The 14,078-nt window shown below is 45.9% G+C and overlaps 1 protein-coding gene across 1 annotated transcript in view; it reads right to left on the reverse strand.

The window, feature by feature from the left end:
* Positions 1 to 6,236: 6,236 nt before the first annotated feature.
* adarb2 (adenosine deaminase RNA specific B2 (inactive)) overlaps positions 6,237 to 14,078 on the reverse strand; it is a gene marked incomplete at both ends in the record, with an annotated part of 177,330 nt that continues 169,488 nt past the window's right edge. Inside the window, 2 exons of the mRNA XM_080515009.1 lie at positions 6,237 to 6,413; positions 10,437 to 10,618. Of these exons, the coding sequence (XP_080371135.1) occupies positions 6,237 to 6,413; positions 10,437 to 10,618 (359 nt within the window). The remainder of the gene's footprint in view (positions 6,414 to 10,436; positions 10,619 to 14,078) is intronic.

The following is a 14,078-nucleotide window of genomic DNA, read 5'->3' on the forward strand; positions in this document are numbered from 1 at the left end:
GCCACTTCAAACACTTTCACCCATTCATGCGTCATGTATGTGTTCGTTTTTATAGTTCGTTCCCCTTTGCGTTACAGATCGATCTTATTTTTGCAGATGAATTTTGTCTGTTTAGTTCGGATGGATTGGATTTTTCCATATTAATAGACGGAGATCATTTATCTTTAAAGAAACCTTATTAAAAAAATCCTTATTAATGTATAAAAGTGTCTTCCATAGTTCAACTGATATTATTCTCCATAAATCTTAAATATTTACCTGCGACGATGCGAGAATATTCACTCTATTGCGTTGCCTTATGTTTAAGCACCACAAACCAATATTTCTCTGTTTTTCCATCGTCAGATTGATTTACAAATGTTTTAGACCAGGGGTGTCAAACATGAGGCCCGGGGGCCAGAAGCGGCCCGCCAGAGGATCTACTCCGGCCGCCATGTGATTTTTTTTTTTTTTCCCCCCAAGTATGAATATGAAAACTGACAGGCTGATCTAAAAACACAAGATTGGCAAAAATGACATTCAAAACCGCCCTGGGTCAGAATTAATTAATGCATCTGTGGAGGTCACATGACGCAACACCTTTCACAATAAAACGAGTCCAATTTATGTGAAGTGATACTTTCGACACGTAAACTCCAAAAAATTTCCAGATGATGACAAATTGTTTTAATCCTGAATAAAAATACGATATCCAGATACATTTGACTGAGGGTGGTTTTTTTTTGCAAATATAATATCTGATTTCCTTTAATATGTATGTTTCAGAATAGACAAATGGCAAATTCTTGCAGTTACAAAAGGATCAAAAGAAGGAAAGATTTTGACATTTGTGCATATCTGCAGTTTAATATGTCCTGTTTGACTTGTCGGGCCTCCATCGTGCAGCAGATAACTGCAAAACACCCCAGAATACTTCGGTTTGTGATGCAAGCATGAAATTTGGCACAAATACTCTTTGAGGTCCACTTTTTGTTAAAAAGGCGTTAGCCATCTTGATTGAAAAGTTCAATTCAAAAGCCAAGTATTTGAATGAAAGTTTATATTTTAGGTTTTATGGACTAAAGAATCTAAAAGAAAGGTTTTCTGGGCTAGAGTACCTAATCAAATGATCAAAGCAAAGATGGCGTCCAAGATGGCTGCCATGAAATCTATAAATCTCAATGTCTTAACAACTGTGCTGAAGCTACCCAAGTTACCAAAGTTGCCAACAACTGACCAAATGAATTCACGGCGCACATGGTGGCCATCTTGAAAAATGGTCTCCATCTTGGAATTTTGCGTGGCTAATGCCTTTTTTCACAAAAAGTGGACTTCAAAGAGTATTTGTGCCAAATTTCATGCTTGCTTCACAAACCGAAGTATGTTCTCTTACTGAATATGCAATTTAACAGTTCTGTCCCTTGACTATCAGTTAAGTCAACGATATAGTTGACATGATTTTTTTATTAGTCATCCCAACAATAATAAAAATGTCCAAATCATAAGAACCGGCCCAGAAGCCAATCAGACGGCAGTAAATCCCTCACACATCCCACATGGCGTGCGGCGGCGTGGAGGTGGTGTGACCTCACACACTGTCGTACTCCAGTTCTCAGGAAGCTCCGACTCCAAAATAGACCTGAGGACTTTTTTTTTTTTTCCTTCTTTTTTCCCCCTCCCTCCTTCCCTCCCTCCCTCTCTTCGTCCTCGGCCATTAGATTGGAGTCGCTTGGCCGTGACCGGCCGCCGCAGCAAATTGTCAATTATGATGTTTATTGTGGAACACGCAGCCAACTCTGTGGCCTCGAGGGGGGGGGCAGACCCCACACCCTGTATCCTTCCCCGTCCTCCTCCTCCTCCTCCTCTTCTTCTTCTCCTTCCATGGCTCGGTTCTCCCCTCTGGCTAATTCGGCGGCTGGTGTGTCGGACACCTGCCGGCGAGCCTCACAGAAGAAAACCATTTCTCCCTGGATTTCCCCCGGGAAGCAGCAGAGGAGGCCTCTTTAAGAAATTGCCTGCATCCACCTGGGTGGAGGTGGATGGGTGGAGGTGGAGGTGGGGGCGTCGTCATAAGATCACTCGGAATGGCGACGACGACTTGTGATGAATGGAAAAAAAGACGATCAAGGCCAAATAAAATTACAAGATTTTGTGTTTTTTTTATTCACATATACAGTACAAACATTCACTTTTTTTTTTTTTTTTATTTGTTACTGAAGTGCAATTTACAGATCTTAGCAGCAAGTCTTAATATACTTTAATTTACATCATAATTAGACATTTGAGGATCTCGGTCACATCTTCAACATCTTTTATACACGTGGTTTGTTGGGTTTTTTTTGTTGTTTTTTTTGTTTTGTACATATGTACACTTTTTTTTTGATACAATATTGCCATTCAGACATGCCTTATATTTTATTATTTCCCAAAATAAAGGTGTGAAATCTGTGTGACGCTAATGGCGTTTTAAAAACATGGCGATGATCGGTGCTGATACTGGCGTCAACAAAACCGATGGAGAAAACCTGCTATGATCGCTTCGGTACCGATACACAAAACCTGAGCATTTCAAGCAGATTTGAGGATTTTTTTTGTTTTTTTTGTGGACATTTCACTGTATGTTTCAGCAGGTTTCTATAAAATTGCCTTCATCTTGAGATTTGAGTCATTTTGTGTAGTAATTGTTTGATTTAGACCAGGGGTGTCAAACATGCGGCCCGGGGGCCAGAAGCGGCCTGCCAGAGGATCTAATCCGGCCCGCCATGTGATTTTTTTTTTTTTTAAAGTATAAATCTGAAAACTGACAGAGGCTGATCTAAAAACACTCGATTGGCAAAAATGACATTCAAAACCAACCTTGGTCAGAATTAATTAATGCATCTGTGGAGGTCACATAACGCAGCACCTTTCACAATAAAGGTGTCCAATTTATGTGAAGTGATACTTTAGACACTCAAAAAATATTTCCAGATGATGACAAATTGATTTAACCCTGAATAAAAATATGATTTCCAGATACAGGTGACTGAGGGTTTTTGTGTGTGTTGTAACTTGAATATGTGTATTTCAGAATATACCAGTGAATTCTTGCAGTTACAAAAGGATCAAAAGACATTTGTCCATATCTGCAGTTTAATATGTTACGTTTGACTTGTTCGGCTCTCCAGAGGTCAGGTTAGGTTGATGTGGCCCCTCAACTAAAATGAGTTTGACACCCCTGGTTTAGATAGACTTTCATCGTGTCAAGAGCATTATTGTGGTTTCCTTTTGTCTGTTTATCCATCTTCTATTCTGTTTATATCCTGTTCTTTACTAATGTCAACTCTGGAGTCAATTGGGACAAAAAAAGGTAATAAAAACATGAGTTATGTGTAGAAACCTTTCCTTTTGAACTGTAAAAACCTTCGTCGTCAAATATCTGAGGCCAGTTTGAAGTGAAGACGTTTCAAAACCCTCTGATAGGCGACGACTGCACATCTGTATGAACGAACGAAGGACCGAACCTGCGCGGCGCGCGTAGGCAACCTCCTTTTAATGAATCTGGAATTACATTTAAGAGTTACCTCGAAGCAGCGCGAGTGCTATTAATCTTGATGAGGGGATGTAAACACGGTCACAGTGGGGAACAGAGAGTGCCAGGCAGCCTAATCATAACAACACATGCGTTCTGCATTGTGGAGGTGAAATTAATAGCTGAGAACCTGCCACTTGGATATAAATCAAAGCTACAGGTTTTTTAACCCTGGAGCTCTAAAACCCCCGCTATAAATCCGGAATGGGAGGACTGGTGAGTTTTCTGGAGGTGTAATAGAGTAGCTGACTGGTTGCATGAGGCGTAGGGGCAAATAAAAACACTTTTCTTTTTTTTTTTTTTAATTCAATTATTTATTTTTTGGCATAGACATTTCACATTTTTCGCACGTTGGCAAGGTTCCAGGTTAAGAAACTGTCAAGATTCATGTCAATATGATTTAACCCTTTATGAGACAAATATAGGTATTTGATCATGTTTTCTCGGTTCTTTATCCTTTTAAGTCAAATATTCTGAAGAAAAACGCTTTTTGAAGACATCCAGAGATCATTTTATCATATTTTGAGATTTCTTTTGAGAAATAAGTTGAGTAATTGAAGCCATGAGGTCATTCTTAACACTTTTTTATGGCATAAATATTTTTGTTGGGTTTTTTGGGGGGTAAAATATTATATGTCGCTCTTTGAATATATATATTTTCTAACAACACCTGAGGTTTGAATTTCTCTATTTCCAAATACTTAAACATTCATTCATACTTTTTGTTGATTTAGAGGCAGCCATTCATATGATCACTATAAAAAAAACACACATTTGTAGCCTGTAATCAGATTACACTTCCAGTTCCCGATCAGACAGTTGAATCTGCTCAGAAACGAAATGCTCAGAATTTTGTGTCACTCCACCGGTTGCGTCACTTCCTGGAAAAAACACAAAACCAAAACATGAACTGATGAGTGACAAGCCGCTTGAAGTGCAGCGCCACTTGCAGTCCCAGCGGGAACCACTAGATGTCACTGTCACTACTCCCACGTTCCTGCTGAGCGGCTGCCTGGAGAGAGCACAGCAGTGACACAACAACAACAACAGTCATGACAACAATGAGCACAAACACTGATCTGCATGGAGAAAAAAACGCACGGGGAGTCCGTGGTCGCCAGGCGGACGTGAGAACGGCGTGTGAGGTACAGAGTGACATGGCGGCGGCGGCGGGAAGGCGGCGGACAGAAAGTGGAGACGGGCCGCGAGTCGCACGACGACCACGACGGGAGTCGATTGGGGTCGGCGAGGCCCTCGCTAATGAGGAATGACGGAAACGTGTTATTGGGAGCGGGACGGCGAGGTAATCGCTGAGGTCATTCAGGTCAAGAGACAGAGAGAGGGAGAGGGAGAGCGAGAGCGAGAGAGAGAGAGAGATGAACCACTCCCTCTCCTTCCATCATCACCTCCACATGGACGGTAATGGCTGCGTTTATGTACCTCGCCTTCTCTCCAGCCGCTGACGTAAGGATGGGGGGGGGGGAGAAAAGAAAAAAGAAAAGAAAAAAAGGAAGGGTGTATTAACCCGTCGTCGTGTCGTGTTACTCTGCCGCGGTTGAAAGGCAACGTGTGGGAGGAAGGGGGTGACGGAGAGTGAAAAGAGGGGTGAGTTAAAGAGAAGGAGGATGGATGGATGGATGGAGGGAGAGAGAGCAAGAGAGAGAGTGAGAGAGAGAGAGAGGCTGTCTCTCTCTTTTCCCTCTTCATTCCCACTTTCTCTATCAGCCGTCACCCTGACAGGGCCGGTAATTGGACGTGGACCTCTCTCTCTCTCTCTTTCTCTCTCTCTCTCTCTCTTTCTCTCTCTCACCCCCCTCCTCCTCCTCCTCCCTCGCTCTCCCCCGTGGCTCGGCTCCTCAGCGGGAGCCTTGGGGCCCGGAAATAGCTGATGACAAGATAGCGGCTGCCTTTCATTCTGCTCAAGGTTACCCCACCCTTCCTTGACAGGCACAGAACGGAGGCGGGGGCGGGGGCGGGGGCGGGGGTGGGGGTGGGGGTGGGGGTGGGGGTGTTTGGGAGGGTGTTTGCTTAAACCTGCGTCGTCCGCCTTTCCAAGTCTCTTTCTCCGACCCGAGGCCCTGTTAACAGCGACGACGTTTTCAAGTGGGAAAGCGTTTTTTTCGTTCCAGAAAAGTTGCGCAACATTTTGAAGACGACGCCCCCCCCCCCCGTTTCCACGGAAACCGCAGGAACGCCGAGGAATCATGTCGTCATAAACTAGGGCCTGTTGATCGTTTTCGTAATGAAGCCGCACTCGGACTACAGCATGCTACAAACGTGGGAGAACTCAGACCGTCAAAATAAAAGCACCGAGGAGAATCTGGACTGGAGAGTCACGACGCTCTGGAGACAAAACATTGTCCGTCTCCCGAGCGCGCGACGTTTCGGTGACCACGGAGTCGGAGCGTTTTCAAAAAAGTGCCGCCCTGGGAGCCATTTTCCCCAAAAAAGTCGCATTTTCAGTGGCGACGATGAAAACTTTTACTTTTTCACTTGAAAACAGAGCCTGAGTGGACGAACTGGATGGTCTGGAATGAAACATTACACACACACACACACATACACACGGGTGGTGGATGGGGTGATGGCGTTACCCTGCAAAAGGTATGAGGGTGTGACTATTGGAGTGTTTTTATAAAAAAATAAAGGTTACACACACACACACACACACACACACACACACTCCTCAGACCGACAGCAGGAACTGTTCCTGCTCCGGCGGTTTCTTGACCCAGGTGCCGAGGCCCGTCTCCTGCAGGGACTTGAACCACTGCTGCTTGGCCGTCTGGTACGGACGCGCCGCCATCTTGGCCTCGCAGTACATGATCTGGCGGTCGGCCGAGTCGCACACGTGGATCCCCAACTGGGCGGGGCGAGAGAGAAAAACAAGAGAGAGAGAGAGAGAGAGAGAGTGTCGGTTAGTGAGATTAAAGAAGGGGAGGTAAAGTCGGGGCAAGAAAGGGGGCAAGAGAGGAAGAAGAAGAAGAAGAAGAGGAGCGAGCAAAACAAAAACGAATGAGCCGGCACAAATGCATTTTGGGTGGGGTTGGGAGGAGGAGGGTGGAGGGAGGGGTGGAGGAGAGGGGGGGGGGGGGGGGCTTCAACAGCTGTGTAATCTCCCCATTTAAATTTCACAAGCAATTGAACATTCTCTGTGCTTTTTGTGCCTTCCTATTGTCGAGAGGGGGAAACAATGAAGATCGGAGGAGAGACAAGAGAGCGAGCGAAGAGGAGGAGAGAGAGAGAGAGAGAGAGAGAGAGAGAGAGCAAAAGTTTCTTCTGGAGATTAGTGCGACTGCTCTTGCGTGGCCCGTCTGTACGGCTCGCCGGGAGCACTTAGGGCGGGGGGGGGAGGGGGGGGAGGGGGGGGGCTCCTCGAGCGCCCCTCCAAATAATTATGGTTTCATAGTCATTATGTTTTAACGGCCCCCCGCCGTTTGCCCGTGCAGCCGGCGTCTGTTACGTAAAGTTTTTTTTGGCTTTTTTTCCGAACGGAAGTCAAAGTGCGTCAAAGGAGAGAAGATCGTTGCCGCCACGCTCCCCCCCCCACCCCCCCCCCCCCCCCCTCCCCGGGGGGGTACGGCGAGACGACGGCAGACGTCTCGCCGCTCGTTGAGGCGAGATCGCCTGACGAGCGGCCATTTTTTTTTTTTTTTGTTAACGAGAGGTACCTGAACACGAGAAGATATTTTACACCACACCCCTGACGGAGACCTTTTACGAGCCAGAGCATTTGAAGGACAGGCGATCAGAGTCCTTGACGGTCCGACCCGCTGATTCAGTGTCGGGGAGATATAATGTTTGCTGACGCGGCGTTTTCTCGGCCACTGGATGGGACACTCTCCTCGTTTCCAGTGCTCTTCATGGACACCCGGTTAGAAAGATTAAGTTTGATATTCATGATCTTATATACTGGCGGAACAGAATGACGCTACCCTGAGTTGGGAAGAGTGATAAAAAGATTAATGGAGGGGGGTTGCGTGATGGTTTGCCAGTCAGTGACCCTCAATTGCCCCCTTGATGTACCTTCGTACATCAAGATCCTTTGGATCTGGACGTCTTAAAGGCCTAGTGAAATGTAAAACACTACTTGCAAAAAAACGATAGTTGGGCGACTACTTCTAAGGTTCCTCCGACTCTGCCCCACCACTGTTGTCGCATAACAAAGTTATTTGAATTTTGAATCTCCAGCCGAGGAAGTCGGGGGAATCCTTCTTAGTGAGCGTGACGTCAAGAGTTGTGCAGATCTCGATCTGTTGTGTTTTATATTGGCTTGTTTCCCTCTTAAATATCCAAGTTTTAACAGTGTTTTGAAGTTATAGTCGGCGTTTTATGAGCCTTGACGAAAGATTGAGCCTGGAAGAGACCGAGAGAGGAGAAAAGGAGCACGGGCGGCCGGAGCCGCTAGCTCAGGCGGCTAGCTCAGGCAGCTAACGGGTAGCGGGAGCCGCTAGCTCGGGTGGCTAGTAGACGACCTGGACTCATCTTCTGTGATTCTGCGCAGTCGGAAAAGCGCTTCGACATGATCCAGGAAGCCGGTCGTTCTGCCAAAAGTCAGGAGGCTCAAAGCCTCAAAGGTGAAAACTGGCGGCTGCTGAGGCGAGGAGACGAGGACGAATGGAGGACTTCTGCTTCCTCAAACATGTTCCAGACGGGGTCACCGATGGCAGAACGACCCTTCTGTGTCTTCTTCATCAATCACTGGGTTTGAAATGCCCAATGATGATGAAATATCGTTAAATTCAGCCTCTTTGTCGTCAAAACTCTGATCCTCCATAATGTAAACACAACTTGGGCGTGTGCACAACTCGTGATGTCACTCTATTATTATCAGAAGCTCCGCCCAGCAGCGAAAATAACGCTGTTTATTGGCTATTTTCTCACAGATTGCCGTGTTTTAACATTTTACCCTTGGACCAGTTAGCAGAAAAATGTCCCTAGAAGCGACAGCCAGAGTGTTTTGGAGGTCGAATTCTCATTTCACTAGGACTTTAAGTTACCGCAGCAACGGTAGGTTCAAATACCGTTGATGAGCAATGGCTTGTAATGTGGGTTTAGACCCCTGAGGAAGCTTTTTCTCAACTGTGTGTTTATATTGTTTTTTTATTTAAAGGCTGTGTTTGCGCATTTCTAATACTGTACCGATGTGCACACTCTTTAAATAGAACTGGACTCTTCGTCATCGGAGCAGAATTTTCAAGGAAAAATCTATATTTTTTTCTTCAGATTCTTTCTTTCTCATCAGAGCACAAATTTCCAAGCGATTTGGTAATAATATATTTCTTTTAATGTTCAGTTTGTGACCTTTTTTTTTGTTGCTGTTACTGGTTTCAGACTATTTATAAATATGTTTAATACTCGAAAAACCATAATTTTTTGAATAAGGACAACTTTTGATGATGATCCGTTCAGACGTGAATAAAGAGTGGACAGTCCTCGACAGTTCATTTATTGATTTTTAATTTTATTTTCCGCAGGGGTACAAATAAGTGAACCATTTATCTAAATTAAATGTGATTATTCCATGGCCTTATATTAATTAAACAGGACAACATCATGTTTTTTTTTTGCAGCAAGTAAGAGATACAACGGGGAAGGTCTTCTTTTTTAATTAACTTTAACTTTTAATTAGTAGGACTTCATCCACGGCGGACATTTCCACATGTCGGAACAAGTGGGAGAACAATGCAATTAATGACACTGACAGTCGCAGGGTTTCGTTTGGTTTTCTTGGTTGAATCATTGGCGTGAGCGCGTGGAAGCGAAGAAGGAAGCTCGCGGAAGGGCGATGAGTCACAGGTTTCTGTCGGTATTCTCTGCCGTTTCCTTTCATTTCACGTTTCCTCCTCAACAGACGCACTGGGATCACCCGCATAATTACACCCTGTGATACTCCGCGTTATGGCCATCAACTTTAATTATCTCAACTTTGTTTGTGGAGGTCTCCTGCAGTGAAGTGGTGACTTAAAAAAAAAAACAAAAAAAAAACTCAACTGCAAATCTTGTATAATGAGCTCATGTTGTCAGTTTGTCTGTAAACGAGTGGAAAATGCAACAGTCGTCTGCAGAATCCTCCGTCAGGAGAGGCAGAACGTATGTGGACGTAAAATACTTCTAGTAATCGAGGTAACGACATGCACAACACAGGAAGTATAGAATTATGCAAGTTAATATGTTGTAAGACAAGACATTTTATATACATTGTGAAGACTGGATGCTTTGGTTTAGATGTCGAAATTCCTTATATGGTCATTTCCTCCATTCACGGAAAAATGCAAGGTCATGATAAATATTTGCGCATTTAAGAAGAAGGCAGTTTAAAGAGACAATGTCTTCTATTTAAGCCTTGTTTACGCAACAATGTTTTCAAGGTTCCATGACAACGGTGCTCGAACTTTTCAAAACGCCCCGACCCCGCCTTTTCTGAAACTGTGCCATTGCACGTGCTCAGTAGATGGACAATAACAACAATGGCGGCCTCCGTCGTGTCGTGACTCCCAGTTCATATTCTCCTGGAGGGTGGTACTTTTATTTTGACAGTCACCGCAATGACAATCCAACTTCATAGTCTGGCCGTACCAATGTCTGTGTTCCATTGTTATTGTTTACAGTGTTTGCGGCTTCATTACAAAAACAACCGACAGCACCCTCTAGTGGCCCGGCATGAAAACGACACAATTTTCAGCCTTTCCGCTGTTCCTGCGTAAATGTGGAATGTGGTAAATGTGATTTCACTCGAAACACTCGCGTCCAATCGAGCCTTTTGACAGTTTGACGCCTCAAAACTAAAAGAAAGTTGGAAGCCCGAGGACATTTTTGATTAATAGAACTGACCTGACGGGGATCAAGCCGCCAGATTTACGGAGTTGGGACGTTCAGTCCTCACCTTGCGGTACAGCCGGTTCCAGCGGGTGAACAGGGCGTGCTTGCAGAGACGCGAGGGCGTCCCCGAGTCGCGCCGCCGCCCCGTCGCCGTGTTGACCACCTCCAGCTGGGCGTCGCCCAGCGTCCAGTTGACGCTCACACACGAGGCCTTCCCCGGCTGCTGGTACTCGGTGCTGCTCAGCCCTACGGGGGGGAGGGAGCAGAGGCGAGGAAAGTCCATTACATGTGAAGTGCAAAAAAAATAAATAAAAAAAAAGCAAACATTTGACAGTGTCTCAAAAACATAATGCACTTGTGCGTATACATTTGCAACTGTGTTGTTTTATCCCCGTTTCATTTAACCTTCCTTCACCCTCGCCTCGCTCTCTCTCCCCGAGGCTAATGGCGATCATAAAGTTTTGCAGCGCTGCTAAATAAATAAATAAATAAATAAAAAGAACTCGGAACTGCATGGCTGTTTATGTGACGCTCCGCTCCAGCCTCAGAGGCGGAGGGTTGGACAGAGAGGCCCGATCCAGCAGGTATGAAATACGTTCCCGCCGTTATACGAGTGGCGATTTGCTCCCGCGGTCCCCGAAGTTACGTCCGACGTGTTTTGCCGGCAGCAGGAGCTGTAAATATCGTCTCCAGCCACAGAGATCAAGTGCTGCCCACAGTGGACCGTCGCTTCCCTCTGCCCTCCTCTTCCGCCTCTCGGTGTGAAGAAAAAAAGCAAAGGAAAGGAGACGAGGTGAGTGGCGGGTCACACTGGATTCTATAGAGACGCCAGCGAGGGCTCGGCGCAAAAGTGCTGGTGAGGTGAGTAAAACAAAGGGATGGAAAAGCCCGGAGCTTTAGGAAAAAAAAAAAAAAAAAAAGTCTCATCTGTAGCAACATGTAATGCAAATAAAGATTTTTACTTTCAATTGTATTTAATTTGCATTTCATACTGAAACGGTCGAATCTCCAAGGCTAAAAACTTGTTAAATCAGGTAAAACATCCAGGATAGCTGGAATTCTATTAAAAAAAATAGATTAAAAGAATAATGAGGATTAAGAAAAATTGTTCAAATTACTCACAAAAAATGTATATTTTTCGGGAAAATTTTCAAATTAATGTGACTAAAATTGCTTTGGTGGAAAAGTGAAGAAAGAAAAAGTGAAAAAAAAGAACTAAAATGGGAAAAAAAAACTGCTCGGAGCAAAAAATCAACAGATTAATTGATTAGCAAACTATTTATTAGTTGCTGTCTGATGACAAATCCACCATTTTTGTGTAAACGGATATCATTGCTGAAACAACAACGCAGAAACGATCCCTTTCCCTTCACGGTTGCTCGACTGCAGAGGATCTCCACATTTTTCACATAATTTTTGGTGTTTTGCTTCATTAGCATTTAAGATTAGACCATAATTAAAGACATAACGCTGCTTTGTATTACTCTACAATGTCCAGATGCTAAGCTAATAAAGAATATACCGTACCAAACAGAACCGAAGCTTGCATGTCGGTGTGTATTTTGAAGAAAGTGTGTGTGTTCTCCACCTGTAAAAGCCGCCTTCAGAAGGAGCAGGTCGACTTCCAGCGCGCTTATTTATGTGACATCCAGGCGCCTCCAGCGGGCGGAGTGACGGCGGAACAACAGCCGCCTCTGATCTCGTCGGCTGACAGATGGCTTGTTATAACACAATACCTGATCTACAATACCACAATGCATGCCTGCAGATCATCTCGCCACCTTCCCCCTGGCGTCTGCACCCCCCCCCCCCCCCCCCCCCCCCCCCCCCCACCCTCTATTCACCACTTCTCACCTCTTCCCTTCTGTCGCTCCCTGGAACTGGAAATGAATTGCCTGCCACAGTAACAATTCTCCAAGTCTCTTATTACCCATCTCCTCTCTCCTGTGCAGACGCACCTCTTTGAACAAAAGCCCCCCCCCCACACACACATCCATCCATCCTGCCTCCTTCCTTCTTCCTCTCGCTCCATTCATGCCTCATTTCATCCCTTCAATGGCTCTGACTCGCCTGTTTCCGTAATAGCCAATTTGATTTTCCCTCCATTGAAGACTTGATCAATTCCCCTCCTGGGAAGCGTCCGGCGGACATGACAGAGGCAGAGCTGGAGCGCCGGGTTGTGGGATTCCAAGGCTGTTCCGGCGCCGAGCCGTCCCACAGCTTGCTGCGTGCTCCCGCGTTCGCACGCCGTCCGGCTTTGATGGCAGCGAATGAAAGGTTGCCGGTTCGAATCCCCGTTGGTTATCAGTTTGTTGTCGACTTTTTCCGGATTCCTCGGTTTATCATGTGACATTCAGGTCAATATATATAATGCAACTAAGCGCTTATACGGCTGTATTTAGGTCCATCCAATTTTTATTTGGGAAAAGCAGAGAGAATTGAACTACAAAGGCTTCTGTAGATATTTTATCTGATAACCTCATTCCTTCAAGTGTCGGTAAATAAACATGGCGGCCCCCGTAGTGGTTTGACTCGCGGTCCGTAATTCTAGCTTTATCGTCTATCTCAGTAGTTTAATAGTTAAGACTCACTCCTGATTGCTCCTTAAGAATGTCGGGTTCTCTGAATTTTGCTCAGGTTCATAGCGTATTGTTCTCTGCACACATCTGTGTGGTTTCGACACAAAAAGAAGCAACGGCGCCCCCCCGAGGCCCGGCATACTAACTGCATAATTGCCAGTGCGTCCGCTGCTGCGGGATTTGGCGTTGTCACACGAAACGTTGTCGTGTAAACAGGCCCTTTCATCGTGACAGTGTTTACAGTGACTCACTGCTGCGTAATGATCTGCAGACCAGCTTTTTCTTTTTTTTTTTTTTTTCTTTTTATCACATCTGGACACATGAAATGTGAAAACAGCAGCTGGGAAATAAGCTTGAAGCCGACTGTTTTTTCCTTTATCTGCTTCTACTCTGACGTCTCGCACCCCCCCCCCAAAAAAAAAAAAAAACACCGGCGTCCTGTCAGAGTCTGCTCCTCGAGCGGCGGCAGGGCGACAGTGAAGGACGACTCGGCCCATCGACGCGTTCGGCCCTCGGGGTCCAGGTGGAGCTGCTTTGGCGGCGCGCGATAAGAGCGGGGGCCCCGCGATGCCCGGGAGTATCTTCCACTAAGTGGGGGGGGGAGTCGGTGGAAGGACGGTGGAGGACATGACGGTGGGGACATCTGAATGCAAGCGGCGTTCTGTCTGTTCCTCAGCCCCTCTCTCTCTCTCTCTCTCTCTCTCTCTCGCTCTATCTGTCCGAGCTCCCTCCAGACTGAAAGGCTGTCTGATGAGAGCTGTGATTACATTGATTCAGTGTAGGGCCATCTCCGCCGTGTGTCCGTCTCCTTCACCCTCCTACCCTCCGACGGACTGCCGCGACTCCAAGCACTCCGACATTCCGCTTTTCTGACGGATCGCGCCGAAGCACAGACTCCCCCAAACATGAACTGCAAGCGGGGAGTGAAGTGGAAGAACCTCCGCGGGCAAGTCAAACGACTCCACTTAAAAATGCCACTCACTAATCCTGAGGAATTCTCGCGGAGGACGATTCCGAACTATTAATAATCCCGATAAAGACAGGTCGAATTTACCCAGAGGGCCCCTCCCCCCCCTTACCCCCCCCACATGCCCTTCAAGTAGCACACCCAAAACCTGAAGGAAGCA

Source organism: Blennius ocellaris (genome assembly GCF_963422515.1).
Source record: "Blennius ocellaris genome assembly, chromosome: 19".
Classification (NCBI taxonomy): Eukaryota; Metazoa; Chordata; class Actinopteri; order Blenniiformes; family Blenniidae; genus Blennius; species Blennius ocellaris.